The 26,972-nt window shown below is 35.8% G+C and overlaps 1 protein-coding gene across 1 annotated transcript in view; it reads right to left on the bottom strand.

Moving 5' to 3' along the window:
* Nucleotides 1-26,972, bottom strand: part of NBEAL1 (neurobeachin like 1) — a 173,817-nt gene that overhangs the window by 105,773 nt on the left and 41,072 nt on the right. The window contains exons 8-15 of the mRNA XM_044670647.1: nucleotides 14,204-14,290; nucleotides 11,946-12,029; nucleotides 10,151-10,249; nucleotides 9,486-10,066; nucleotides 8,796-8,928; nucleotides 7,657-7,776; nucleotides 5,510-5,813; nucleotides 2,363-2,448 (exon numbers count right to left, since the gene is read on the bottom strand). Coding sequence (XP_044526582.1) covers nucleotides 2,363-2,448; nucleotides 5,510-5,813; nucleotides 7,657-7,776; nucleotides 8,796-8,928; nucleotides 9,486-10,066; nucleotides 10,151-10,249; nucleotides 11,946-12,029; nucleotides 14,204-14,290 — 1,494 coding nt within the window. The remainder of the gene's footprint in view (nucleotides 1-2,362; nucleotides 2,449-5,509; nucleotides 5,814-7,656; nucleotides 7,777-8,795; nucleotides 8,929-9,485; nucleotides 10,067-10,150; nucleotides 10,250-11,945; nucleotides 12,030-14,203; nucleotides 14,291-26,972) is intronic.

Raw genomic sequence — 26,972 nt, 5'->3', positions numbered from 1 at the left:
ACAGATGCATTTGGGGGTGGTGAATAACTATAAGGGGGAGGTGATAGTATGTGACAGGGGACGCTAAGTAATATTTTTTCTGGAAAGGGGGCGGTAGGCCAAAAAAATTTGGGAACCACTGCTCTAAAGGAAAATGTATGGTGTTGTAGTTAAATTAGGTAAAGTGGAGGTGACAGGCAAAAGGCAGAGAGTAAAGATTCCAGAACTTTGGGTGAGTGACTGGCTGAGTTGGCAGTTGGTCCCTGGACTTTCACCTTGGAGGTACTAGCTATTCTTCTCTCTGGGTATCCTGTCTGTGGATCATCTATCAAGATTTCACTGGCCAGGAAGAGATTGAGTTTGGTGAGATACACTGGTGGACGGTGGAGTTAAGAGCCTTACTCCCTCTCCTTTGGATTAATTGCTGAGACCTACTGGATTCCTGACAGACCCTTGAAGGACAAAAGACGTGAGATCTCCCAACCAGCCCGGTGGATGTCTTTTTACCTTCCAGCTTTTCCTTACTTTTAAAATACTATCAAAGGGGAAATTCTGGATAGGACAGAGTTAAGCAGCTGGGTGATTTAAGTAGAGATCAAAATAGAAATCTGTTGGACCTTGGTGGGAGGGAATCTAGATCTGTCCTAGTTAGTTCATCCCAATCCCTTACCTTACCTATCCGAGTTAATTAATAAACCCTTGTTGTTGTTACCTTGACAGTCTCTCCCTGAAATCCTTACCTAGATCTATAGGATTTAAGTTACTGGCCCAAGGACTATTAAGAACCTAGAAAACCTTTTAACATCATTCAATCTCTATCCCACCATCCTATTAATACCCATTAAAATTTATTTTTACAATCCACATATTTATTATTTTTTCAATGGTAATATATTGGCAACAGGGTAGGAAGGGCAAGACAGAGGTATGTAGATGACTGTGATACAAAGGAGACTAATAAATACAAACAAGGCAGAGCCATGCTAAAAAAGAAATCTGAGGTAGGAAAGATCACTTTCAGAGAAGCCCAGGAAAAGCTTTATGCAAGAAGTGGCACCTGAACTGGGCCATGTAAGAAAAGAGGCTAAGGGTGAAGAGGAGTCCATCCATTCACAGCAGAGTGAGAAAAGACACCAGATTAGAGAGAGTGGAACAAGAATGGGGAGCACAGTCAAGTGAGTGAAGAGAAGCAGGATGATATACAGCTGGAAAAGCAGAAAAAGAGAGTGGAGCCAGCAGCAGAAAAGTGCTTAATGTCAGGATCAGGCTTATAATAACAATAATAACAACTATTTAAATAGCTTTTTAAGGTTTGCAGAGTAGTTTTCCTGTATTATCTTATCTGATCCTCACAACATCTGAGAGGTAGAGGTTATAATTATCTGAGGCTGAGGAAATGGAACCTGAGAAAAGTTAAGCGATTAACTAGGGACGTATGCAATTTAAGACTCAGGGCTTCCTCATTCTAAGTCCAGCACTCTCTCCCAAGTCATCTATATCACAAGAGGCAGTGAGGCACCAGTCTTTCCCAATCGCCCCCACTAGAAAAATCTGTACAAATTACAACTACTTAGCAAAACATGGAAAACATGGAAATAGATGAATAAAGAAAAAAATAGGAAGCGAAGTGTCATCTTTTTACCACAAGTAAGGGAGGATGGCAACAGCTAGCATTTATATGTACATAGTATGTTCCAACCTCTATGCTAAGCACTTTAAAAATGCTGTCTGGGGGGGTGGGGAGGGGCAGCTGGGTAGCTCAGTGGATTGAGAGTTAGGCCTAGAGATGGGAGGGAGGTCCTAAGTTCAAATCTGGCTTCAAACACTTCCCAGCTGTGTGACCCTGGGCAAGTCACTTGACCCCCATTGCCCACCCTTACCACTCTTCCACCTAGGAGCCAATATACAGAAGTTAAGGGTTTAAAAAAAATAAAAATACTGTCTCATTTGATCCTCATAAAAACCTTGGGAGGTCAATGCAATTATTATCCCCATTTTACAGCAGAAGAAATTAAGGCAAATAGAAGCTACATGACTTGCTCAAGATTAATCATTTTATTTGACAAAAGCATGACACATTCCTGAAAAATGAAAGAGTGATCTAGTACATTATTTACAGACATATCCTGACTGCTCTCATTAATTTGTACCATAAAAACACACGTGGGGAAAAAAAAAAACATGTTGCTGGGGTGGGGGGGGGTAGTTAAGTGAGCCAGTTTGCTCAATGGAAATGAAACCTTGCTATGTCCCATGGAATTAGCTAGAATGGGATCTAATCTAAAGAACATTAAATCCACTTAAAAGATCCCAGCTTCCTTTGAAAACTATTAAATGAACACATATAATTAGATAAGCAAAAAATAAATAAATTTATTCTAACCTTTGGTGTGTAGTGGAGAAGAATTTTACTAGGCAGATCTGGCATTTCAAATTCTTGGGATTTCCAAGGATTTAAGCAGTTTGGACCTGAAAAAAACAAACAAAATAAAAAAACCCTACACTTCACATTCTTGCAGATTGATATTTTGCTTGGTTCTATATAGCATAACAAATAAATCCTCACACACAAGAAGACACCCTTTCCCAGCTCCATCCCTTTTCATGGGCCTTCTCTCATGACCAGAATCCTCTCCTTCTTCATATCTATTACTTGATTTACTTCATGATAGCTCCAATAACACCTTCATTGGGTAACAGGCCTTTCCTGGGTCATTCCCCCAGTTTCTATTGCCTTCCCTCTGGAATAATTTCCCATTTATGCTAGAGAGATCGTGTACACACATAGCTCTTTGCATGTTGCTTCCCTAATTAGAAGAAGAGAACATTTCAGGACAGAGGTTTTTGCCTTTCTTTGCATTCCCAGTACTTAGCACAGAGTACTGCCCTTAGTAAGCATTTAACAAATGTTTGTGAGCCTATTTGTGTTCTCCACAAAAGCTAAATTGAGTAAAGGGCTTGAATGAAGCTAGGTGGCTCAGTAGATTGAAAGCCAAGCCAAGAGACAGGAGGTTCTGAGTTCAAATATGACCACAGACACTTCCTAGCTATGTGACCCTGGGCAAGTCACTTAGTCCTCATTGCCTAGCCTTTACCACTCTTCTGAGGGAGAGAGGGAGGGAGGGAGGGAAGGAAGGAAGGAAGGAAGGAAGGAAGGAAGGAAGGAAGGAAGGAAGGAAAGAAAAGGAGGGGAAGGAAGGGAGGGGAGGGGAGGGAGGGAGGGAGGGAAGAAGGAAAGAAGGAAGGAAGGGGCTTCTAGCAGTTCGAATGGGCAAAAGATTGCTATAAAATAGGGTGATTGTAAAGGCATCTAGTTTGGGTTGGCTTTCACATTTCCTCCAATTTATTCAAACCCAAGAAAAGTTTTCTATGACATCAACTACACAAGAGACTCCTTGTTTTCTAATACTACTGACTGTTCTAAAGAATCCCGAGTATCATGATAATCTCTAAATTCCAGGTTAATTGATGTTCTTTTGGGTTCCTTTTTTTTTGGGGGGGGGGTTCACACCTATGATTTCATCAGTCCATGGACCTCACTCCTATACACAGATAGACTAGCTGTTCCTCTGTAACTCCAACTGTCTTGGAGAAGTGCTGTGGACCCTAAAAAGCCAAGGATCTTGCACAAGGCCCTGAGAGGCAATAGAACTTGTCCAATGGACATCCAGCTCATATGGGTTTAAAAGCAGAACTTGAAGCCAGATCTTCCTGCCTTAAAGGCTAGAACATGCTGCCTCTCTTTAGGTTACAAATGTCCTTTAAACTGTCTGCCTTTTAATCCAGCCATACCACTGTTGGGTTTATACCCCCAAAGAGATAATAAGGAAAAAGACTTGTACAAAAATATTTATAGCTGTGCTCTTTGTGGTGGCAAAAAAATGAAAAATGAGGGGATGCCTTTCAATTGGGGAATGGTTGAACAAATTGTGGTATCTGTTGGTGATGGAATACTATTGTGCTCAAAGGAATAATCAACTGGAGGAATTCCATGTGAACTGGAACAACCTCCAAGAATTGATGCAGAGTGAAAGGAGCAGAACCAGGAGAATATTGGTCACAGAGACTGATATGTCATGGCACAATCGAACATAATGGACTTTCCTACTAGCAGCAATGCAATGATCCAGGACAATTCTGAGGGACTTATGAGAAAGAATGCTATCCACAGTCAGAGGAAGAACTGTGAGAGTAGAAATGCAGAAGAAAAACAACTGCTTGATCACATAGGTCGATGGGGATATGTTTGAGAATATAGACTCTAAGCAATCACCCTAATGCAAATATTAATAATTATGGAAATAGATTTTGATCAATGACACATTTTGTAAAACTCAGTGGAATTGCTCGTTGGCTATGGGGGGGGGGAGAAGGAGGGGAGGGAAAGAACATGAATCATGTAACCATGGAAAAATATTCTAAATTAATTAAATAAAATTTTTCAAATTAAAAAGATGTCCTTTATTCCAACTTTTCAGTTAATGGTGCAATCTTAATGCCAATTTTTAAAACTTTTATCTGCCCTGAAAGTCATGCTATTTAAATATCTTAGAATTTGACAAAGAATACTTGAATATAAACATTTAGCTAGTGATGTTACATATTATAAATTAATGGACAAAAGAATATACTCTAAGTAAAATTTTTCAAAAGGCAGGGTCCAAAAGTAAGAATAATTATTTTTAAAATGAAACTCCAATATAATCAGTGCAAGAATTTGTTTTACCTAACTATGCATTGTTTTAACAGGAATTTTTATTTTTTTGTTTTCTCACTGTATATGTGGAAGGGACAAGAGAGAGAGAAGTTGAGAAAAAGAGAATGAGTATATCTTTGTGAAAATAAAATAAAATTTAATTTTAAAAAATTCAACTTAAAATATGAGACCCCAAAAAACTCCAGAAATATTGTTTTTCTTTTAAATACAGAATTTCAAATCCTAATACTTCATCATGAATTCTTCAGTTATATTAATCTATATGCACCGGACTTATTTAGTTTTCTTATAATTATCCATGTTTTGTTTAATCAATTTATTCAAATCTAATGTTATATACTGTATGACAGAACTCTTTTTTTTAAAGAGATAGATGTTGTTTATTTTTGCATACCTATGATATCAAAGTATATCATCATCCATTAAGTCACTGATGACTCATCATGACAATAAGGTGACTCTGGGTTCTTGAAAATTATGTCAGAAAACTGCGAACGCTAGAAAAATCTCATAAAGTTGAAAGACTCTGAGTACAAGATAGGCAAGAGGTTGTATGTGCCAAGGTAGAACAACAACAAAATTCTAAGAAGCTCCTTTACAATGAACTGGTCATGATTTTTGTCATAGTAGCTCATTAAACTATATCCTAATGTGTGGAAAGTTGCAAGCCACTTTGGAGAAAGGAGTTACCCTTATAGATGAAATCATGGCTTCCTGAAGTTTTGGTGAATGTAGATATTTTCTCTTCTAGCTATGTTTGTTGAAGTTATGGGAGGTTAGGTGCTACAAAGGTGCATACTTTTCTATACTCACCTGCCAAATATAACAACTTCACCTGAGGGGGATGCAGTGCTTCGTGGAAGATGATTACTGACCCAAGTTGACCCTCTAGAGATGTTGGACATCCCCATTCACTATCCTGAGTCCCAGCTGAAATTAACTTGGTTAGCAACTCTGATTTTTCAGCAGTTCCTCCCCAGGAGGCTGAAGCCAGAATTCCACCAAATGATGTTCGGTGAGGGGTAATTGGGGAAGAAAACGGTGGGTCTGGAATTTGGGATGGTGGAGGTGTGGTTGTTCTTTGTCCAGCTGAGCCAATACAACAGAAAGTAAAAGGCTAATAAAAAAAAAAGAAAATATTTAATTACAAAACTTTTTCAAAATTATTATTTAAGTAATTAAACTTAAATGCAGCAAAAATATCAAAATAATAACAACCATATTTACAAGTAAAAACTTCAAAGGGTTTTAATTTTATATACATTTTTCCTAACCCTTGTAGTTAAAAAATCATGTTTTAATATTAGCACTGTTAAATGCAGTTCTGGCATGTTATCGTAACACTGAATTTTAAAAATATTAACAAGCTTCTAGGAAAAATTTGAGAAGTCTTCTAGTATCCAAACTCCTAGCCTTCAACAAAAAATATAGTTTACTTACCTGACAGAAAAGTAAGGAAACTCAAAGAATAGATTGATATATATTCATTTTCAGAAATGGACAATGTATGTATTTGTTTTGCGATCTGTAGGTAGAAGGGGACTAGCAATAGTGATGTGCCATAAAAGAGAGAAAAAATATAGGGGAAAAGTCATTATAATTTTTTTTTAAACGCACAGAACAGGAAGTTCAGAAAGAGACCCCAACAAGAGGGGCAGTTTGACATTAATCTGTTGAAAGCTATATATAATAGAGAATCATAGTTTTATATACAATGGGTTTTTTCTGTTCAATGTAAAGAAAAATTCATGTTTGCTAATATTTGTGAAATTCAGAATAACAAAAAAAATTTTTTAAGTAAGAGTCCACTTAAGTTAACTCAAATAAAAACTTCCGAGAAGATGATGTTACAGTGCTTCTAGACTCCATGTTTTCACCACTGCTTAGCAAATTTTAAGTAAAATGTAAATGACTTAAGTTCACTAGTCTGGAGTTGGCTACCACCTTCTATTTAAGAGCCTTCTGTAAACATTAATCAACACACTTTCATTAAGTACTTATGTAGGTGATGTGAGGCAAAACTGTAAGAGTCCTTGCTCTCAGTGAACATATGTGTATATGTATATACATGCACATATAGATACATACACATATGTAGATGTGTATGTATATAATCAGTATAATCAGAACAGAAATGAATTGATCTTGAGGGGCATCCAGAAAAGCTTTGTCAACAAAGTGGCATTTTACTTGAATAATGAAGAAAACCAGAGACTCCGGGAAGTGGAGAGGAAACATTTCAGGTGTGCAAGATGGCTAGTACAGAGGCCCAGAGAGAAGTAATCTGGAATAGTAGCAAAGGACGGATTGTAAAGCTCTTTAAATGCCACTAGAGTTTTCGTTTGATCCTGAATTTCCTTCAGGATCAAATGCTAATTTTGGCATTTAGGAAGCCACCGATGTTCAGAGTAGAGAATAAGAATGGGCCTGTGTTTTAAGAGAATCACTTTGGGACCTGGAATGAGGAGATACATGAGAAGGGAGATGGATTAGGAGGCTGCTGCAATAGTGCAGGCAAGAAGTGATGAAGGCCTAAAACAGAGCAGCGGCTCTGTCAACGAAGGCAAGAGAACATATGAGGGTAGAAGGAGAATAAGCATTTATTAAGCACCTGCTATGTTCCAGGCACCATGCTGAGTGCTTTATAAATATTGTTTTATTTAATCTTCACAACAATCCCAGGAAGTAGCTGCTCTTCTGAGCCTCATTTTAAAGTTGAGGAAATGGAGGCAAACAAGAGGTTATAAAAGTAATTTCCCCAGAGTTAGTTATGAGAAAGTAGTGGTATTTGACAGTATCTTACTGCACATACAATAAAATAGTACTCAAGTCAATGAGTATCTAGCCACAAACAAAAGAAATAACACTGACATTAAAATGAAACTCCTCAGCAGATGCTTCAGAACTCTCTCCATAAACTGCTGCAATGGGCCTTTGATAGATTTGTTTTATGTACTTACTTCATTCATTGCAGGAAACCTGAGAGGGGCAGAGACTTTCTGTTGTCCATTGACATAGATATAGACCAGGCTCTGACCAAAAGGTCTTTTTCCAGGCATGTGAACAATAGTTATGTTGTGCTGATTAAGCAAAAACAATCAATTAGAATACTTTAAATGATATCGATTGTATTTACAACCTGAAATAGTTTAAAGCATTACCCTGAAATGCAAAAAGTTTGCAGTATCTCTAAAAATTTAAATTTAAATATGGTTAATAATTACAAAAGTTGCTCAAAGGAGTGAAAAGTATCTTCCTGTGTGACTCCAAAAGAATATTCAAGTATACTTCTTGGAAACAGATATAACAGAACAAAATATTTCCATTATATTTTCACTATCTCCGAGCATAATTTGCCAACATTCAAGAAAAAGCAACAGTCTTTAAATCATCTTTGATGAATTTTGCTCTTTTATTCTTTACACTTCAAAATAAAAGCTATAATCCTCTTGCAGAAATCTTCATTACCATTTCCTTTTAGAAATTATTACAGTATTTGGAACAGGAAGACAATATAATTTTCATTCAAAAAAGTCACAAGATGTAAGCACTAAAAAGAACTCTTGAATAGCTGTGTTAATAAAAAAAAATCTAACCGTATCAAAACTTAAAACCAAAGAATTCCAACTAAAAGGAATCCTTTCAAGATGATCTAATCACATATTGTGTACAATTAAGCATCTTTTTATACAAAGAAATATAATTTGCTGAAGTTACATTTTGGAGGATGAAAAAACATTAGAAACGGACTAGTAATGTTTGTTAAAAATGAAAAAGACAAATAAACTGCATAATGAAACTCTGGAACAGAGTAAGTAACCTGGAAGGAATCACAATTTGTTTTTTTTTCCCACAATGTATTTTTCTAAATCTTTTTAACAATGGACTTATGATAGTTTTTACTCAATAATTCTTTCTGAGAAATATATGAAAGGCTGTCAGGCCTAATAAAGACAAATCAGGATGAAAATTACTAAAACTACCTCAGCATGTACAGCACTAATTACGCATGCTTAAATTCAAAGAGCATGTTCAGAAATGCAGATGGTATATAATTCCTGACATGCTGGCACCCAAAGCTGAGCTCATGGAAGCTTACCCAGAGGGAGTCACAGAAATTGTGGTCCGGAAGCATGACAGTTGCATACTCTCTCTTGGTGCACACTGCCACCACCAATACTCCAGAAGAAGTCAGAAAGGCTTCAAAGCCCATGCCACTTGCTGTGAAAAAGCTATCAAAAAAAAAAAAAGCTATCAAAAAGAAAACCAAGAGAAATATTCTAACTTAAATTGTATTTTGTTGTCCTCAATGTCTATTAGTCTTCACATAATAAAAAGGGTTCTGGCATGCTAAACCCAATTTTTTTGGAGGGGGAGAGATGAGGACTTATGATTTCATTTGAAAAGGGATGCCAAAAAAGCAATTCCTTCTACCAGTACAAATCACCACCTGCTTTGCAAGTGACTGTCCCAGGAAACTGCTTGGATAACTGGAAGTAAATGAATTGCCCATGGTCACATATCCAGTATCTGTCATAAGTAAGACTTTAACCCATATCTTCCAACCTGAAGTCAGTGGATGACACTACGGTCATCGGTCTATCCATTATGCTATGTAGCCGCTTTTTAATATTACACACTGAAGACTTTAACAAATGAATGGCTTAATAAGTAGAAATTCTCAAACTGGTTTATTCCAAAATTCTAATGCCTACATAAGTTCACCAATGAATAATATTAATACATTTATGATTAGTAAATATATTCAACAACTTTTATGAGTGAGTACCTGTATAGTTGTTTTCTCTTCCCTCCCTTGTTAGAGATTCCAGTATTCAACTGATCCTGGTCTAGACAAAGCCACGCATTGAAGGAAAAGGCAGACCCTGGCCATTTCTGAATGGATGGTACAGAAATACCTGCCATGCTATGAGACAAATTAAAATACTGCAGTGCACTCTCCAAACTTTGCTTACGAGCCATTGCTAAGATGGCTCTCAATACAGGAATGGTGTAAGAATGGATCTTCTTGGATGCATCTGTTCTCAGAAGTCTTAACAACCTATGGAGCTCTTCAGAGCTCATGGACTGACTCCCCAAAGAACCAAGGAGAGCTATCAAGTTCTCAGCACAAGTACAATGAAGTGAAGAGTGGGAAGAAAGGGTATCAATGATCCTGAGACCCATGTTAGCATTGACGCAGGTAGTTCGACTCTGTCTATTAAGAGAACAAATTCGCTTCAGCCAGTCAGAGATAAATATCTGTAGATCGTGTGATTCAAGTTCTGCGAGCCACTGGATAAGCAGCAATAAGGGCTGGACATTGCTAATACCCAAAATCCCAACAGATGTGTGGTCTCCTTCTACAGCCTAAGAAGATAAATCATATGTCATAAATTCTGATGAGGAAGTTGTTTAACATCTATTAGCAAGCAGAAAAATTAAATAACGTACCATATTCATAAGTTCTTTAAGCAACTCCAATGAAGGCTGACCAAGAGATTTTAATACCTCATACATATGTGCATAACCAATTCTTTCTTTAAATACTTCCTGAAAAAGCAAAACACAATAGATGAAGTATATTAATGGAAAAATAAAGTATGGTGGCAAGTAAAAAGCTAGTCTTAGAATCAGGAAAACTTGGGTTCCCATTCTATCTCAATACTAATTTCTTCTAGAACTATGGAAAAGTCACACAGCCCCAGTTTCCCAATCTGTAAAATATTAATCACACCAGGAGCATCAACTGTAGCAAGAATGAAATGGGATCATGTATGTGTGTGTGTGTATATACACAAATATATATATATATATATAAAATGAGGTCATTTTAATCAGTTCTAATAATAGAATTAGGAGCTAGTGACCTAACAACTCAAGGAGGTTTGACAAGTAACTAGTTTGTGGTCTTGAGTAAATCATTTAACCTCCTTGATTCTACTATATTTATTTTTTCTTTATTTTTTAAACACTTACTTTCTGTCTTAGAATCAATATTAAGAATTGGTTCCAAGGAAAAAGCATGGTAAGAGATGGGCAAATGAAGGTTAAGTGACTTGCCCAGGGTCACACAGCTAGGAAGTGTCTGATTTCACATTTGAACTCAGGATCTCCCAACTCCAGGCTTGGTGCTCTATCTACAGTGTTACCTACAAGCCCTTACACCTTATCTTTAAAGAGTGGACATTGGTCTAAATTGCCTTAAAGGTTCTATGGTCTCACAGACCTCATTCTAGATCCAGCTGTGTACTTAGCACTTGGGGAGATAAAGAAGACACTAGCACCTAAGTCCAATGCAATCTGTGAATGCGTTGATGCAAGATTAACTTGATGCAGACTTTTCCAAATCCCCACTCCTCGGTTACCTTCCTGCTGGGATTCTAATCTCTATCTAATATATATCAATATATATCAGAGATATCTAATGTATATCAAATTATTTGTACATTGACTCCTCTCAATGGAATGTAAGCTCCCTGAGGGCAAGGACTATGTTTTTGCCTTTTTTTTTTTTTTTTGTAATCTTAGAGTTAGCACAGTTCCTGGTAATAACTGCTAATAAATGTTTGTTGAAAAACTATCATTTAACTCCCTGTCTTAAACTACTTCACGATGTTCTATGAACTGTGATTCTTAGCCTTTACTCTAGAATTGGATTTGCCTCAGGAGTAACATAGTATATATACCACAAATATCTGTACTTTTTGTATAGCACTTTTAGATACAGAGAGGTAAAAATGTTACAATGGAAAGCCGGAAAGAATATTATATTTGAAGCCTGAAGAAGATAGATTTCCTAGTTTTGTCTCCTAACCAATGATGTGATTTTAGGAGAAACATACCTCTCTAAATCAGTTTCCTTGATTATAAAAAGGATATAATATTATTTGCTAGGTATCCAGGTGGCACAATGGATAGAGTGCCAAGGCTAGAATCAGGAAGATGTGAATTCAATTCTGGCCTTGGACACTTACTGTGTGGACCCTTTTTTAAGGGTCTCAATTAACCATCTGTAAAATGAACTAGAGAAGGAAGTGACATGCCACTCCAGTGTCTTTGCCAAGAAAACCCCAAATGGGGTCATGCAGAGTAGAAAGTGACTAAAACAACTGCACAAGAACAAAATATTGTTTGCAGTACATCCTTCATGGAATATAGACTAAATAAGAATAAGTCAAAATGCTCTGCTATCATAAAGCATTATATAAATATGAATTATTATAATTAAACAAATAAACTTTAACACCTTAGCAGCTGGAGATTTGTTCATCACTGCTGTCAGGGCCTGAATGGTTGATATAGCCAAACAATCCAACTGTTCTTGAAATACCTAGAATGAGAGAAAACTAGCAATGTCCAACATAAACAAGGTAAAGATTTAACTTAACTGGAGCTAAGAAAAATTGTGTTCTTCCAATAGGATGAAATAAAAGTAATTACTGAGCATGCATATACCTCCCTCAATGACATAGACTTAGGGACATCATAACCTGGAAGAAAATTCACTTGCTAAATTAAAAAAAATTTTTTTTAAGAGTAAGGCTTATATCAGGAAGAAGTCTACATTCACATATTAAAGTGCTTGATGGGCAAAATCCAAAATTCATCCATGCTTTTAATGAACAATCTCAATACAGAGGGAAGTATACAATTTAAAAAATCTATTATACTATCATTTCCACTTAAAATTATACTTTTATGAGTTTAGTTAAAAAAAAATAACGAAAAACACCATGATCCTAAGTTTATAGACCTTATTTTTTAAATAATAAGATAATATTGCTGTATAAAAATAAATGAATCTTAACATGCAGGCAAGTAATCATGTATTTGCAAATAAATATCCAGACATTTGAGAAGCACGTAGATTTTTCAGATAGTATACAAATGTTGTTCATGCCTCTGGGATTAAAATGGTTCATGCTAAAAGTACGCTGCTTTTTAAGAATAATAAAACAGTGTCACAAATTTCCATAAATGATCAGACCATTTTAAAGATATGGACATGTTCATTTCAGTGTAGTGCACTTTATCTGTAAATATTGGGAATAAGAAGCTACATCAGTTCTCAATTCTGAAAGCACAGCATCAGGGTTATAAAGTTATAAAGATTTCCCTTACCTAAAAGCTATTTTCAGAGATAAGGGAAGTCACTGAATTAGGCTTGAAATACTTATACTACTAAAAGGTTCTTTTATTCTCCCTCCCCCACAAAAAATAATTTTGATCACAGAGCAAACAGTCTAGGTGTATCAGAGAAGGCTGTACACTTAAACAAGAATTCTAATCAGTCTGGACCTTCAACCTTCATAAAATGACATAAGACACTGAAGTCTCCCTATAATATCATTTGCCTTTAAAGCAGAAGTTAAATAGAGAAGTAATGGTATAAGGCAGGTCTTAAACTCTATCTAAAGGGGTTAATTAATGAAGTGCACAAAAGACTTCTATAGAAGATGACTTCAGCAGTGAGATAATTCCAAAATATATTCATGCTAACCCCAATGTTTTTTGAAGGGAAAGGAGTGAGAACCTATGATTTCACTGGAAAAGGAATGCTAAGAAGGGAATTCCTTCTACCAATGCAAATAACTTCCTGCTTTGCAAGTAACCATCCCAGAAAACTGCCTGGATAACTGAACGTAAACGAATAGCCTATAATTATTAACACCTATGAATTAGTTTCAAAATTTTCCCTATGAGAAATATTACTTCAACTCTGAAATTCTTTTTTTTTCCAATCAGCATTTTATAAAAAGAAATTTATTTATCACATAATGGTAAACAGCATATTAAGACAAGATCACTATAAAAGCACCAAATAACTATGTCTATCATAACCTAACATCTTAGAGACAAAAAATGATGATAGACCAGTACATTTTATATGTAGTTTTTTATATTGAAATACAAAATATATTTTTAAAAGTTATAGTTTTGCCATTTCATTCATTTAGAATTAAATTTTTAAGAAAAAATTCAAGTTCTATGTTGTAATAAAAAGATTCCAAAGATCAAATTCTTCTTCCTTTCCTCCCAGATTCAGTATGTCCACTGACTTATGATAAATCACTTAAGAGAAATCAAATAATCAACACAAAATAATCACACAGATTCACAAAGTCCTAAGATCCCAAAACACCACAATAATTAGAAAAGAAAGCCAAAACCAAAAAAGAAAAAAATAAAATCACCACCAGGTTGATAGTATTGGTATTCTATTCCTGTACTTATCTCATCAAAATTGAAAAAAAATAAGATGGAGACTATCACAATATTAAAGATTCTTCAAATTTGAAATATTTTTGTACCTTTTTAAACAATAACTATTTTAAAATATTACTCAAGAACTAATTAGAAACAAATAATGTTCAATATATCAAACTCCTTTAGTTTAAGAAAAACTACTTTTGTTTAGGACAATAAAGTCAAAGTACAGGAATAGGTATTCTCATTGACTATTTCTGAATTTGAGCTTAAGCAAGATGCAGACTTTGTAGATACCTGGTCCTCATTCATTTCTGTCAGTAATTTGTTGGCAAGATCTTTTTCGTTCTTGTCTGCCACCTTACTGTTAGCATTTAAAAATAGCTGTTAAAAACAGAGACAAGAATAATGGAGAAAAGAACATTAAATATATGAGCTACAAGCTAAAGTGTGAAGACTTGGATTAAATAGGTTTTTAATTCTTGCTAAATTAAACTCAAGAGTACACACTACTTAATTCTTTCATTTTTAGGAATTACTTATAAATTTATTTTTTATTTCTGCTTACAAATTCTAATATGAATTTATACTAAAAATTCCCATATTATCATGATTAGTTTCTGTCTCGTTGAAAATGCTGAAAAAAAAAAGAAACTACCATAATATAAGGAGAGTCAGTAGGGTAAATTAAGGTTTCAGGAAAAAAAACTTACAACATATTAATGACAAGTTTAGAATAAAGAAGTTAGTTTTTATAAAAAAAGATTAAATAATACCTGAGATTCAGAAGGTGTGAAATGGATTAAAACCTAAATATTAAACTTTTTAAAAATTTCAGGCAGACACTGCTTTCTACTACCTGATATTTAATTGTTCTGTTCATGAGACAGTCTAAAATAAATGTCTACAAATTTGCTTTGCAGAGTACACGCTGATATTGTTGGGCAATATCTTGCAGTGACAGCAGAAGAATGAAAATGAATTAGTTATACTAGTAGTCAATTTAAAGAGAAGGAGTGGGGGAAGCCCTGAGGTTTTCATCCAGGCATTCATCTATGACCAGTACAAAGAAAGCATGCTCCTCCCCACACTTCAAATGGACATCCCTCAAGTAACTTCTCATCTGTTCTGACAATATCATTGGTGTTGGATTAGAAAGTGGTTTAGGGAGAGAAGGTAGAGAAGAAAAATAAAAGGAGAAATAGGGGTGCAGCTGGGTAGCTCAGTTGATTGAGAGCTATTCATAAAGACAAGAGGTCCTAGATTCAAAAATGGCTTCAGACACTGCCTATCCGTGTGACCAAGTCACTTAACCCCTATTGCCTAGCCCTTTCCTCTCTTCTGCCTTAGAACCAATACATTGGTTCTAAGGTGGAAGGTAGGGGTTTAAAAAAAGAGAGAGAAACAAAAAAGATTACACTTAAGAAAACCTACCTTTCCAACTCTATAAAAAAAGGCCTAAGTCAAGTGCTCAAAGAGAATATCTCTTGATTTAGATAAATAGATTGATAGATAGATAGATATAGACATATACATGACATATACATATATACATATACATATTTTTATCTTTTATATACATACACGCAAAAATATTCCTTTTTTTTAATGAAGTGAGCTTAACTTTAAGTGCCATTTTAAAATTAGTATAATGGAAATCATGGAACTGGCAAGAGGGAAGAATATTTTCCCCAAATATCTCCAACCTAAAAACCTTGGAAAAAGAATTACATACCAGATGTAGACTAACTAAAGCCAAATATACAAGTTAAAAAAAGATAGAAACATTTCAAAAGGTAAAAAGTCTTACAAAATAACAACTTAAAGGCTCAGAACTCCCACTTGGAATCCTAACCCCTAACCAATAATAAATGCTAGGCAGAAACCATCTTGCAAGTTTGTGCTTCAGAGATCAGCTATGTGGGGTCCCTGGCCAATTCCTCCCATAGTACTGCTTCAGTTTAAACTACATTCCTCCCTCCCCACTCTACTGATTTTTCTACTCAAAGGAAAGGGAAAGCAAATGGAGCAAAAGATAGGGCACACTACAGAGTCATCTTGAGGGAAAAAAAGAAAACCTGTACAAAGGAATAAAGACTGAAAACCCAGCTACTAAGGTCAATTTTCTCTTCCCATCCTGTTTCTAATGGGCAGGAACCCAGCCTGGGACCCCCTTATTACACAAACAGGAGGAGACCTCAGGCAAGAAAAAGAAAGAATCTGTATATCTCTAAAAAAAGGGACCAAAAGGAAGAGGAAAACCAGAGACAGGAACCTATAAAAGATCAGGTGACAAAAACTGAGTCTATCTTTGGCTTAAAAGCCAATAAACCAAAAGAGAAATCCATAAACACAAAAGGGAGAAAAAAGAATAAAAAAATCAAAGCAAGGTCAGAATACAATAAACATATCTTATGTTATATAAAGGAATATGAACTAAAATTTCCTAATCAAAAAGAAAATTTTTAGACACCCCAGAAATCAATGAACAATAGAAAATAACTGTAGTTTGAAAACTGTATATTGGTTTCAACAAAAACACTTGCTTTATTTAAAGTACTGTGTTAAATGCTAGGGAACTATAGAAAGGCAAAAAATAGACATAGTCTAATGGAAGAGGTAACATGCAAATGTTATGGCCAAACAAGATACATACAGCATAAGTTGAAAATAATAAACAGAGAGCAGGGAATAGCCTTAAAGGGGGCTGGGAAAGAATTCTTACAAAAGGTAGAACTAGAAGGAAGGGAGGGGAAGCCAGGAGAAAGAAATCAGGAATTCCAGATAACGTGGAGAGCCAATGAAAACACATCAAGGAAAAAGAGTGTCTTACACAAGGAACAGCAAGGACAGTGGTGTCATTGGATCTCTAGGGGAGTGTAGTGTGGCCTGGGAAAAAGCTGAGGGGTAGAGATATCAAAGTTCACAATGAAAAGGAAAATCAGGGTTAAGGGATGTAAGGCAAGAAGAAAAATGTAATGATAAAAGATTGTGGTCAGGTAAAGGAATTTTTGAGAATTCACATGTAAGTAGAACATACTTGTGTGACTTTGTCATTAATTCAAAAAACAAAATGGGCACTTATACTCAAGGCTATAATCATTTCCAATTTAGCAACTAGTCTCTCACTGTTAGTGAAAAAAAGATACAGAATAGAATTACTCCTTTTTAATTACATTACCTTTTGAAGGACAAAATTAGTATTTTAAGCAGGCAAAGAAATTATTAGTTGCTTTGTTGTTGATGGAAAGAGAATTCCAAGGAGATGTGTCAAGATAACTAAAGTACCCCGGCAATAAATTTGTTTTGTCAGAGACCAAGCTTGTGATTAGTCTTTGAACTCACACATTTCTCCTTTCTTTCCAGGTAGTTGACAGCATATTAGTATGAGGGTACCATAGCATCTGTTTCTACCTCAATTGATCTTTGCCCAAATATTATCTATTATGCTTTCCTATTACCTTTAAATTTTTTTAATAATATTTTATTTTTCCCCTACTACATGCAAAAATAATTTTTTAACTTCTTTTAGTTTTTAGTTCTAAATTCACTCCCTTCTGACCTTTCCTTCCTTCCTCCCTCCTCCCTGAGATAAGCAATCTGATAAGATTTTATACATGTTATTCATGTAAAACATTTTTCTTTATCAGTAATTTTGTAGAAGAAATCTCAAATTTTAAAAAAGAAAGAAAATGAAATATAGTATGTTTCCATCTATATTCTGACTCCATCAGTTCCTTCTCAGAGGGCATATGGCAGTTTTCATCATGAGTCACTGAGATTCTCTTGGATTACAGGGAATAATTAGATGATTTGCAGTTGTTCATCAAGGAATAGTTGTCACTGTGTATAATGTCATTCTACTGCTACTCTCTCTGTTTTCCTATTTCCCCTTCCGTTATCCCCAGCTCCTGGAGCTTGTTAAGATGATTCTAACTTCTCTATTTAATGTTCTTCCACTTCCCTTCCTTTGACTCATTCTATTCCTTTTGAATATGGCATAACCTTTCAGAGTCATAATCCACTCAGATCTTATCCCAAAGCTCATTGTTGACCTTGGAGGGAAGAAGGAAACAAGTATCTACTATTTGTCAGGCTCTGTCCTAAGCACTTTACAAACATTAAATCCTCATACTACTTTCCAGAAAGAGGCTTTCTATAATCCCCGTTAAAACTGGTGCCTTTCCTCTGAGCTTACTTTCCTGTTACCTTAAATATATATTTTATGTAAATAGTTTTTAGACTGTAACTTCTTAGAGACAGGGATCCTCTTTTTTTTTTCTTACTTTTCTATATCTCCAATGATTAACTGTAAGGATCCTAGGGAAACTGTAAATGATTATTATACAGCCCCAAGAAATCTTACAGGAGGAGGTGGGAAGCGATGGGAGATACTGATGAAACCTCCTATATGAATGCAAGGATAGGTTTACTTAGAAGCTGTTTCTTTGATTTAGTTGCTGCCAATGAACTGTATGGAATTTGCTAATAGTTATAAGCAGTTCACTTATTCCCACCTATTATTATTAACTAATGAGGAAGTGATTGTTTCCCTCAATTAATAATTCAACTGAATAATATCTCCAAGGATAATAAATCTTGATCTCTATCTCTGACTGCGATTTGTTGTCATAAATCAGAAGATCAATGATTATGAAGTTTTCCTCCACCAGTTGCCAGGTGGATCTCTGACAACTTCCTCGGAACTCTGAGAATAAACCAGGTCTGTGATGGTTTCTTACATCAACTACTTAATAGTAACAAATAAGGTAAAGGAAAGGATTGGGGTGAATTGTGAGAAAGGAGGGATTAAGGGTAAATCCTAGACCTTATCTAAATATACTGATTATAAAGCAATTGGCATCTTGAAGCCTGCTTGGCCAGCTGCCTGGCCAGGCCAGTGGCCTGACCTTATTTGCTTGAAGGTTTATCTCAGTTCATGATGATTTGGCTTTTGTAGTTGATCTTCTGGTTGGTATTTATGTTGGTATATTGGTGTTGATTTTATAGATGTTGTTTAATAACTGAAGCTGGATGCTGCTATACACAGAACAGTCTCTGAGCAGGCTCAGGTACCTAACCCTCGCTCTGAGACCTCTGAGATGACCCGAGCTCCCACCACTATCTCCAGACTGAGACCCTGATGTTCTGAATTTTTCTGCTTATAGAGAGCCACATCCCAACTGACTTTTTAGTCTCATGCCAGCTCGAATGCCCTTACTACATTCTGTGTTCCAACCTAAGTAACTGGCAATCATGCTTGGCCAAAATGGCTTCTTACATAGTAGTTATATAACATAATGGTAGAGTGAGCTTCTTTACTGACTAATGGAAATTAATTTCTAAACCCAGAAATGAAATTGTTTGATAAAACCCATGTTATTATAACTATTATGTTACTTTTATCTTATAGCCTAATGTAACTTCACTCAAAAAGCCATATTTTGAGAAATTCCTATTAGAAGAAATTTTTGCGTTAAGTATGGTTAACTAATAATCCTTTTTGCTCAAAAGTGTAATGCAGGATTTATGCAAGAGTCCTGCATTACACAAGTAAGAATTTAATTGTTGTCTTGGAAACAGAGCTGCTTGATAAAATCTTATCATTTTTCTTATGAAAAGTTCAACAGGTTTTTTCCTTCAAATTGCTACAAAGGTTTTGTCCTCACCACTCTAAGACAGAAGCAGTTCCTATTAAGAATTATTCTCTAGATTCTTAGTTTCCAAACTGATGAGACTGCCACGCTAAGATAATTACCCTTCCTGCTGTAACTAACTAAATATCATCCTTAAGTTAATTATGGGAATCAACTCATCATAATATTTATTGCCCCCACCCAACCACTTTCCCTCAAAAAAAGATCCCTTACAATGCAAACAAAATTAGAAGGAAAACAACAAATTGGGGGAAAAATTTTATAACAAAAACCTCTGACAAAGGCATAATTTCTCAAATTTATGAGGAGATAAGTCAATTATACAAAAAAATCAAGCCATTCCCCAACTGAGAAATGGTCAAGGGGCATACACACACACACACACACACACACACACACACACACACACACACACACACAAAAACAGTTTTCAGATAAAGAAATCAAAACTATCAATAAGCACATGAAAAAGTGCTCTAAATTTCTCATAATTAGAGAAATGCAAATCAAAACAACACACTGAGGTACTACCTCACACCTAGCAGATTGGCCAATATGACAATAAAGGAAAATAATAAATGCTGGAGGAGTTGTCGCAAAATTGGGACACGAATGCATTGCTGATAGAATTATGAACTGATCCAACCATTTCAGAAGGCAATTTGGAATTATGCCCTTTGATCCAGCCATACCACTGCTGGGTTTATACTCCAAAACAATAATAAGGAAAAATACATGTGCAAAAATATTCATAGCTGCATTCTTTGTGGTGGCAAAAAAACTGGAAAATGGGGGGTATCCATTGAGTGAGGAATGACTGGACAAATTGTAATATCTGATGGAGATGGAATATAATCGTGCTGAAAGGAATGATGAACTCGAGGAATTCCATATGAACTGGAACAACCACCAGGAACTGATGCAGAGTGAAAGGAGCAGAACCAGGAGAACATTGTACACAGAGACCAATGAATTTTGGCATAATTGAATGTAACAGACTTTTCTATGAGCAGCAATGACCCAGGACAACCCAGAGGAACTTATGAGAAAGAGCACTATCCACATCCAGAGAAAGAACTGTGGGAGTAGAAATACAGAAGAAAAACATATGATCGATCACATAATTCAATGGGGATATGATTGGGGATTTTGTCTTTAAATGATCACACTATTGCAAATATGAATAATATGGAAATAGGGTTTGAACATTGATACATGTATAACCCAGGGGAATTGCTTGTCAGCTGCGGGGGGGGAGGGGGTGGAGGGAAGGAGGAGGGAAAAACCATGAATCGTGTAACCATGGAAAAATATTCAAAATTAACTAATTAATTTTTTAAAAGATCTCTTACATTTAAGTATTATTAGTATGTAAAGAACTATCTACAAGCTAGACTGCTTATGCACTCAGGCCAATTAGAACTCAGAAAAGATTGCATAAACTCAGGCAAACACTTAGCCAATCAATGCTTATAATTCCTCAAGAGTAAAGACTTGAAGAGTAAGAACCCTGACATAAGGATTACCATTAGAAGCAGAGCTTTTTCACCATTTAATCAGAAGCAATCCAGCCTTAAAATCCAATACTAAAGACATCCTGTGACCTTGACATGTGCATTTGTCTTGGCATGGAGAAGGCTTGCATAGGAAAAGAATAAACTTTAGAAACTCAAAGAAGTGTGCACTTGATCTGGAAGTATCTGAGGAGACCATGAGAAACAGCCCCAAGGTAAACATTCATTATTCTTCTGGGATCCTATTGGCTATATTTCATCTCAGCAAAAATTTCGCATCTCCCATAAATCTCACCAAAATATAGGTTTTGCTTCAATTAGGAGTACATGAGGCAATATTTACCCTATAATTATTCATTTTGAGAGCTGCATTAGCAGAGGCCCCTCCATTCTTTGCATTAGGTCAACAAACCTAGAACAAGGTTCAGTGAAGCAAAAGTATCTTCAAAAGCTTTTATAAGAATTTGAGTTCCGAGGGGTTAAGATGGCGGCAGAGTGAAAAGCAGCTGCTTGACCTCTCCTAACCCACGCATACAGGACTCCTCAAGAAGACATAACAAATTTAGACAAACGAAGGGACCCCACAACAGTGCATAGCGTTGAAGGTACGTGAGTTCGGGGCATTTCCATGCTATAAAGGGGTAAAAAAGCTCTAATTAAACGCGAGCTGAGCAACCCCCTCCCCCACCCCATACCACCTACAGTGCCAAAGCCAGCGCACAAGAGTTAGAGCAAGTTTGGGGCACCCATTAAGTTTCTGGCGGCTCACCAGTGCTTGTTCCTGAGAGCAGCAAGACTTAAGACCCCAAGAGGCTAAAGAACTCATGGTCTTTGAACACAGACCTTGAGCGCAGGCGCAGGCAAAGTGCGGACATAGGCACAGGGCTAAGGTGCAGATGAAGGGGCTGATCTTGAGCTCAGGAGTGGACCCTGACTGGGGACCCAGTGCAGAGAGGTGCCTGACGGTGGAAACAGCACGCTGAGACTGTCAAAGGAGCTTCAGGCAGAAGAACGAGCAAGGAGACCACCAGGAGGCTTGACCCAGAGAACAACCAGACCTGGGACTTCAGGACCCTAAAGAGCGCTGACAGATCCTGGGCACAAGCATAAAGCTCAGAGGGCACTCAGCTCACAAACTGGCAAGCCAGAATCAGGAAAACCAGAAGAGAAAGATGAAGAAGAAATCTTTAACACTTGACAACTTTTACACAGAAAAAATCCAAACAGAACAAACAGCAGAGGAGAACAAACAAGTAACCACATCCAAACCTTCTCAAAACCATGAAAACGGGTCACAAGGTTTTAAAGAGTTCAAATCTGAGATTATGAGAAAGATGGAAGAGATCTGGCAAGAAAATAACAGTTTAAAAGGCAGAATTTCACAACTGGAAAGTGAGGCAAGTAAATAAAAAACCAGAAGTGACCAGATTGAAAAGGAAAATCAAAAGATTGTAGCCGAAAACCAGTCTCTAAAGACTAGAATTGGGCAATTCGAAAAAGATGCCCCCAAATCAAAAGAATTGATAAGAAAATTGGAGACCAAAATCAAACAGCTGGAAAACAGGACAGAACAAATTGAAAAGGAAAATCAAAAGCTTATAGCAGAAAACCAGTCTCTAAAGACAAGAACTGAGCAAGTAGAAGCCAATGATCTATCAAGACAGCAAGAACAAATAAAACAAAGTCAAAAGACTGATAAAATGGAAGGAAACATAAAATATCTCAATGAGAAATTGACAGATCAAGAAAACAGGTCTAGAAGAGACAATCTGAGAATCACTGGACTTCCTGAAAAAGAAGAAATTAATAGAAATTTGGACTCCATACTAAAAGAAATTATTCAGGAAAATTGCCCTGAAGTTCTACAACAAGAGGGCAATATAGACATTGAAAGAATCCATAGATCACCCTCTACACTAGAACCTGAAAAGACAACCCCAAGGAATATAATAGCCAAATTCAAGAGCTTCCAAGTAAAAGAAAAAATTTTACAATAAGCCAGAAAGAAACAATTCAGATATCAAGGAGTACCAATTAGGATCACACAGGATCTGCCAGCCTCCACACTAAAAGACCTCAAGGCTTGGAATAGGATATTCAGAAAAGCAAGAGAACTGGGTCTACAACCAAGGATCACTTACCCATCAAAACTGACTATATACTTCCAGGGGAAAGTTTGGGCATTCAACAAGATAGAAGATTTCCAAGTATTTGCACAGAAAAGACCAGGACTAAATGGAAAGTTCGATATCCAACCACAAAAATCAAGAGAAACATGAAAAGGTAAATAAGAAACAGAAGGGAAAGTAAGAAAACTCATATTTTTAAAATTTTGCCTTTTTAAGGGCTTCAATAAGATCTAATTATTTGTATTCATGTGGAGAAATGTTATGTATAATTCTCTGTAGTGAACTCTGTTCATCATTATAGTATTCACTATTATAGTAATTAGAAGAATTATTCATAGGGAGAGGTTGGAATACTAAATGGTCTAAGATGATATGGGTGGGTGGGAAAGAGGGGGATGAATAGGAGAGGACACCAAGAGAATCTTAAAGGAATAAGAAAAATAGGATATTCTATTACACGCAAAGAGGTCATGGGAAAGGGAGGGGATGAATACTATTATAAGAAGGAGAGGAAGAGAGCATTAAGAGGTAATATTTAAACCTTACTCTCAGTGTAATTAACCCTGAAAAGGAAGAGTAGCTATATCCATTGGGATATAAAACTCTATCTAACCCTACGGAGAAAGTCAGAAGAGATAAACCAAGTGGAACAGGGGAGTGGGGAGGTCAAAAAAAGGGAGGGAAGAAGAAGGGGGAGGGAATTCATTAGGCCTTAAAAATAAAAAGAGGGGAATAAAAAGGGAGGGGATAGAAAGGATATTAAATCAAGGGAGGGGACAAGGGTTACTGGCTTACAGCAAACCACTGGTTTAAAAGGAAATAGTGTAAGAAGGGGTAAAACTAGGTAGGAGAGGATACCAAAATGTCGGTGAATACACAACTGATAATTATAACTTTGAATGTGAATGGGATGAACTCGCCCATAAAACAGAAGCAAATAGCAGAGTGGATTAGAAAACAAAATCCTACCATATGTTGTCTACAAGAAACACATATGAGGCGAGTAAACATACACAAGTTTAAGGTTAAAGGCTTGAGCAAAATCTTTTGGGCTTCAAATGAGGAAAAAAAAGGCAGGAGTGGCGATCATGATTTCTGACAAATCCAAAGTAAAAATAGATATGATTAAAAAAGACAGAGAAGGTAATTACATCCTGATAAAAGGCAGTATAGATAATGAGGAAATAACAGTGCTCAATACATGTATACACCAAATGGCATAGTATCCAAATTCGTAAAGGAGAAACTGGTAGAGCTCAAGAAGGAAATAGATAGTAAAACCATACTTGTGGGAGATCTAAATATTCCTCTTTCAGATCTAGATAAATCAAACCAAAAAATAAATAAGAAAGAGATAAGAGAGGTGAATGAAGTCATAGAAAAATTAGATTTAATTGATATGTGGAGAAAAAGAAAATAGGGAAAAAAAGGAATACACCTTCTTTTCAGCTGTACATGGTACATTCACAAAGATTGACCATGTAATAGGGCATAGAAACATTGCAAACAAATGCAAAAGAGCAGAAATAATAAATGTAACCTTCTCAGATCATAATGCAATAAAAATAATAATAAGTAAGGACACCTGGACAGGCAAATCAAAAACTAATTAGAAATTAAATAATATGATTCTCCAAAACCAGCTAGTCAAAGAAGAAATCATAGAAACAATCAACAATTTCATGGAAGAGAATGACAATGATGAGACATCCTATCAAACTCTGTGGGATGCGGCCAAGGCAGTACTCAGGGGGAAATTTATATCCTTGAGTGCATATATTAACAAATTAAGGAGGGCAGAGATTAATGAATTGGGCATACAACTCAAAAAATTAGAAAGTGAGCAAACTAAAAATCCCCAGATGAAAACTAAATTAGAAATACTAAAAATCAAGGGGGAAATTAATAAAATTGAAAGTAAAAGAACTATTGAATTAATAAATAAGACTAGAAGCTGGTATTTTGAAAAAACAGATAAAATAGACAAAGTACTGGTCAATCTAATAAAAAAAAAGGAAAGAAGAAAACCATATTGACAGTATCAAAGATGAAAAGGGAGACCTCACCTCTAATGAAGGGGAAATTAAGGCAATCATTAAAAACTATTTTGCCCAATTATATGGCAATAAATATAGCAATCTAGGGGATATGGATGAATATTTACAAAAATATAAACTGCCTAGATTAACAGCAGAAGAAATAGAATACCTAAATAATCCCATATCAGAAAAAGAAATTGAACAAGCCATCAAAGAACTCCCTAAGAAAAAATCGCCAGGGCCTGATGGATTCACAAGTGAATTCTATCAGACATTCAAAGAGCAACTAATCCCAATACTATACAAATTATTTGATATGATAAGCAAAGAAGGAGTCCTACCAAATTCCTTTTATGACACAAATATGGTACTGATTCCAAAGCCAGGTAGATCAAAAACAGAGAAAGAAAACTACAGACCAATCTCCCTAATGAACATAGATGCAAAAATCTTAAATAGAATACTAGCAAAGAGACTCCAGCAAGTGATCAAGAGAATCATCCACCATGATCAGGTGGGATTTATACCAGGAATGCAAGGATGGTTCAACATTAGGAAAACCATCCACTTAATTGACCATATCAACAATTTAACAAACAAAAATCATATGATTATTTCAATAGATGCTGAAAAAGCCTTTGACAAAATACAGGACCAATTCCTATTGAAAACACTGGAAAGTATAGGAATAGAAGGACCTTTCCTAAAAAATAATAAACAGTATATATCTAAAACCATCAACAAGCATCATATGCAATGGGGATAAATTAGAAGCCTTCCCAATAAGATCAGGAGTGAAACAAGGATGCCCACTATCACCTCTATTATTCAACATTGTACTAGAAACACTAGCAGTAGCAATTAGAGAAGAAAAAGAAATTGAAGGCATCAAAATAGGCAATGAGGAGACTAAGCTATCACTCTTTGCAGATGATATGATAGTCTACTTAAAAAATCCTAAAGAATCAACTAAGAAGCTCGTAGAAATGATCAACAACTTTAGCAAAGTTGCAAGATACAAAATAAATGCACATAAATCATCAGCATTTCTATATATTTCCAACACATCACAGCAGCAAGAGGTAGAAAGAGAAACACCATTTAAAATCACCCTAGATAATATAAAATACTTAGGAATCTATCTACCAAAACACAGGAATTATATGAAAAAAACTACAAAACAATTTCCAAACAATTAAAACTTGATCTAAACAATTGGAAAAACATTGATTGTTCATGGTTAGGACGAGCTAACATAATAAAAATGACCTTTCTACCCAAACTAATTTACCTATTTAGTGCCATACCTATAAAACTACCAAAAAACTTTTTCACTGAATTAGGAAAAACTATAACAAAGTTCATTTGGAATAACAAAAGATCAAGAATATCAAGGAAAATAATGAAAAAAAAATGTGAAGGAAGGTGGCCTAGCAGTACCAGATATTAAACTGTACTATAAAGCAGCAGTCATCAAAACGGTATGGTACTGGCTAAGAGACAGAAGGGAGGATCAGTGGAATAGTCTTGTGGTAAGTGACATGAGCAAGACAGTGTATGATAAACCCAAAGAGCCCAACTTTTGGGACAAAAATCCACTATTTGACAAAAACTGCTGGGAAATTTGGAAAACAATATGGGAGAGATTAGGTTTAGATCAACATCTCACACCCTATACCAAGATAAATTCAGAATGGGTGAATGACTTGAATATAAAGAGGGAAACT

This window comes from Gracilinanus agilis, chromosome 3 (genome assembly GCF_016433145.1).
Source record: "Gracilinanus agilis isolate LMUSP501 chromosome 3, AgileGrace, whole genome shotgun sequence".
Lineage (NCBI taxonomy): Eukaryota > Metazoa > Chordata > Mammalia > Didelphimorphia > Didelphidae > Gracilinanus > Gracilinanus agilis.
The sequence above is the reverse complement of the archived record's forward strand: the minus strand, read 5'-3'. Positions and strand labels throughout refer to the sequence as shown.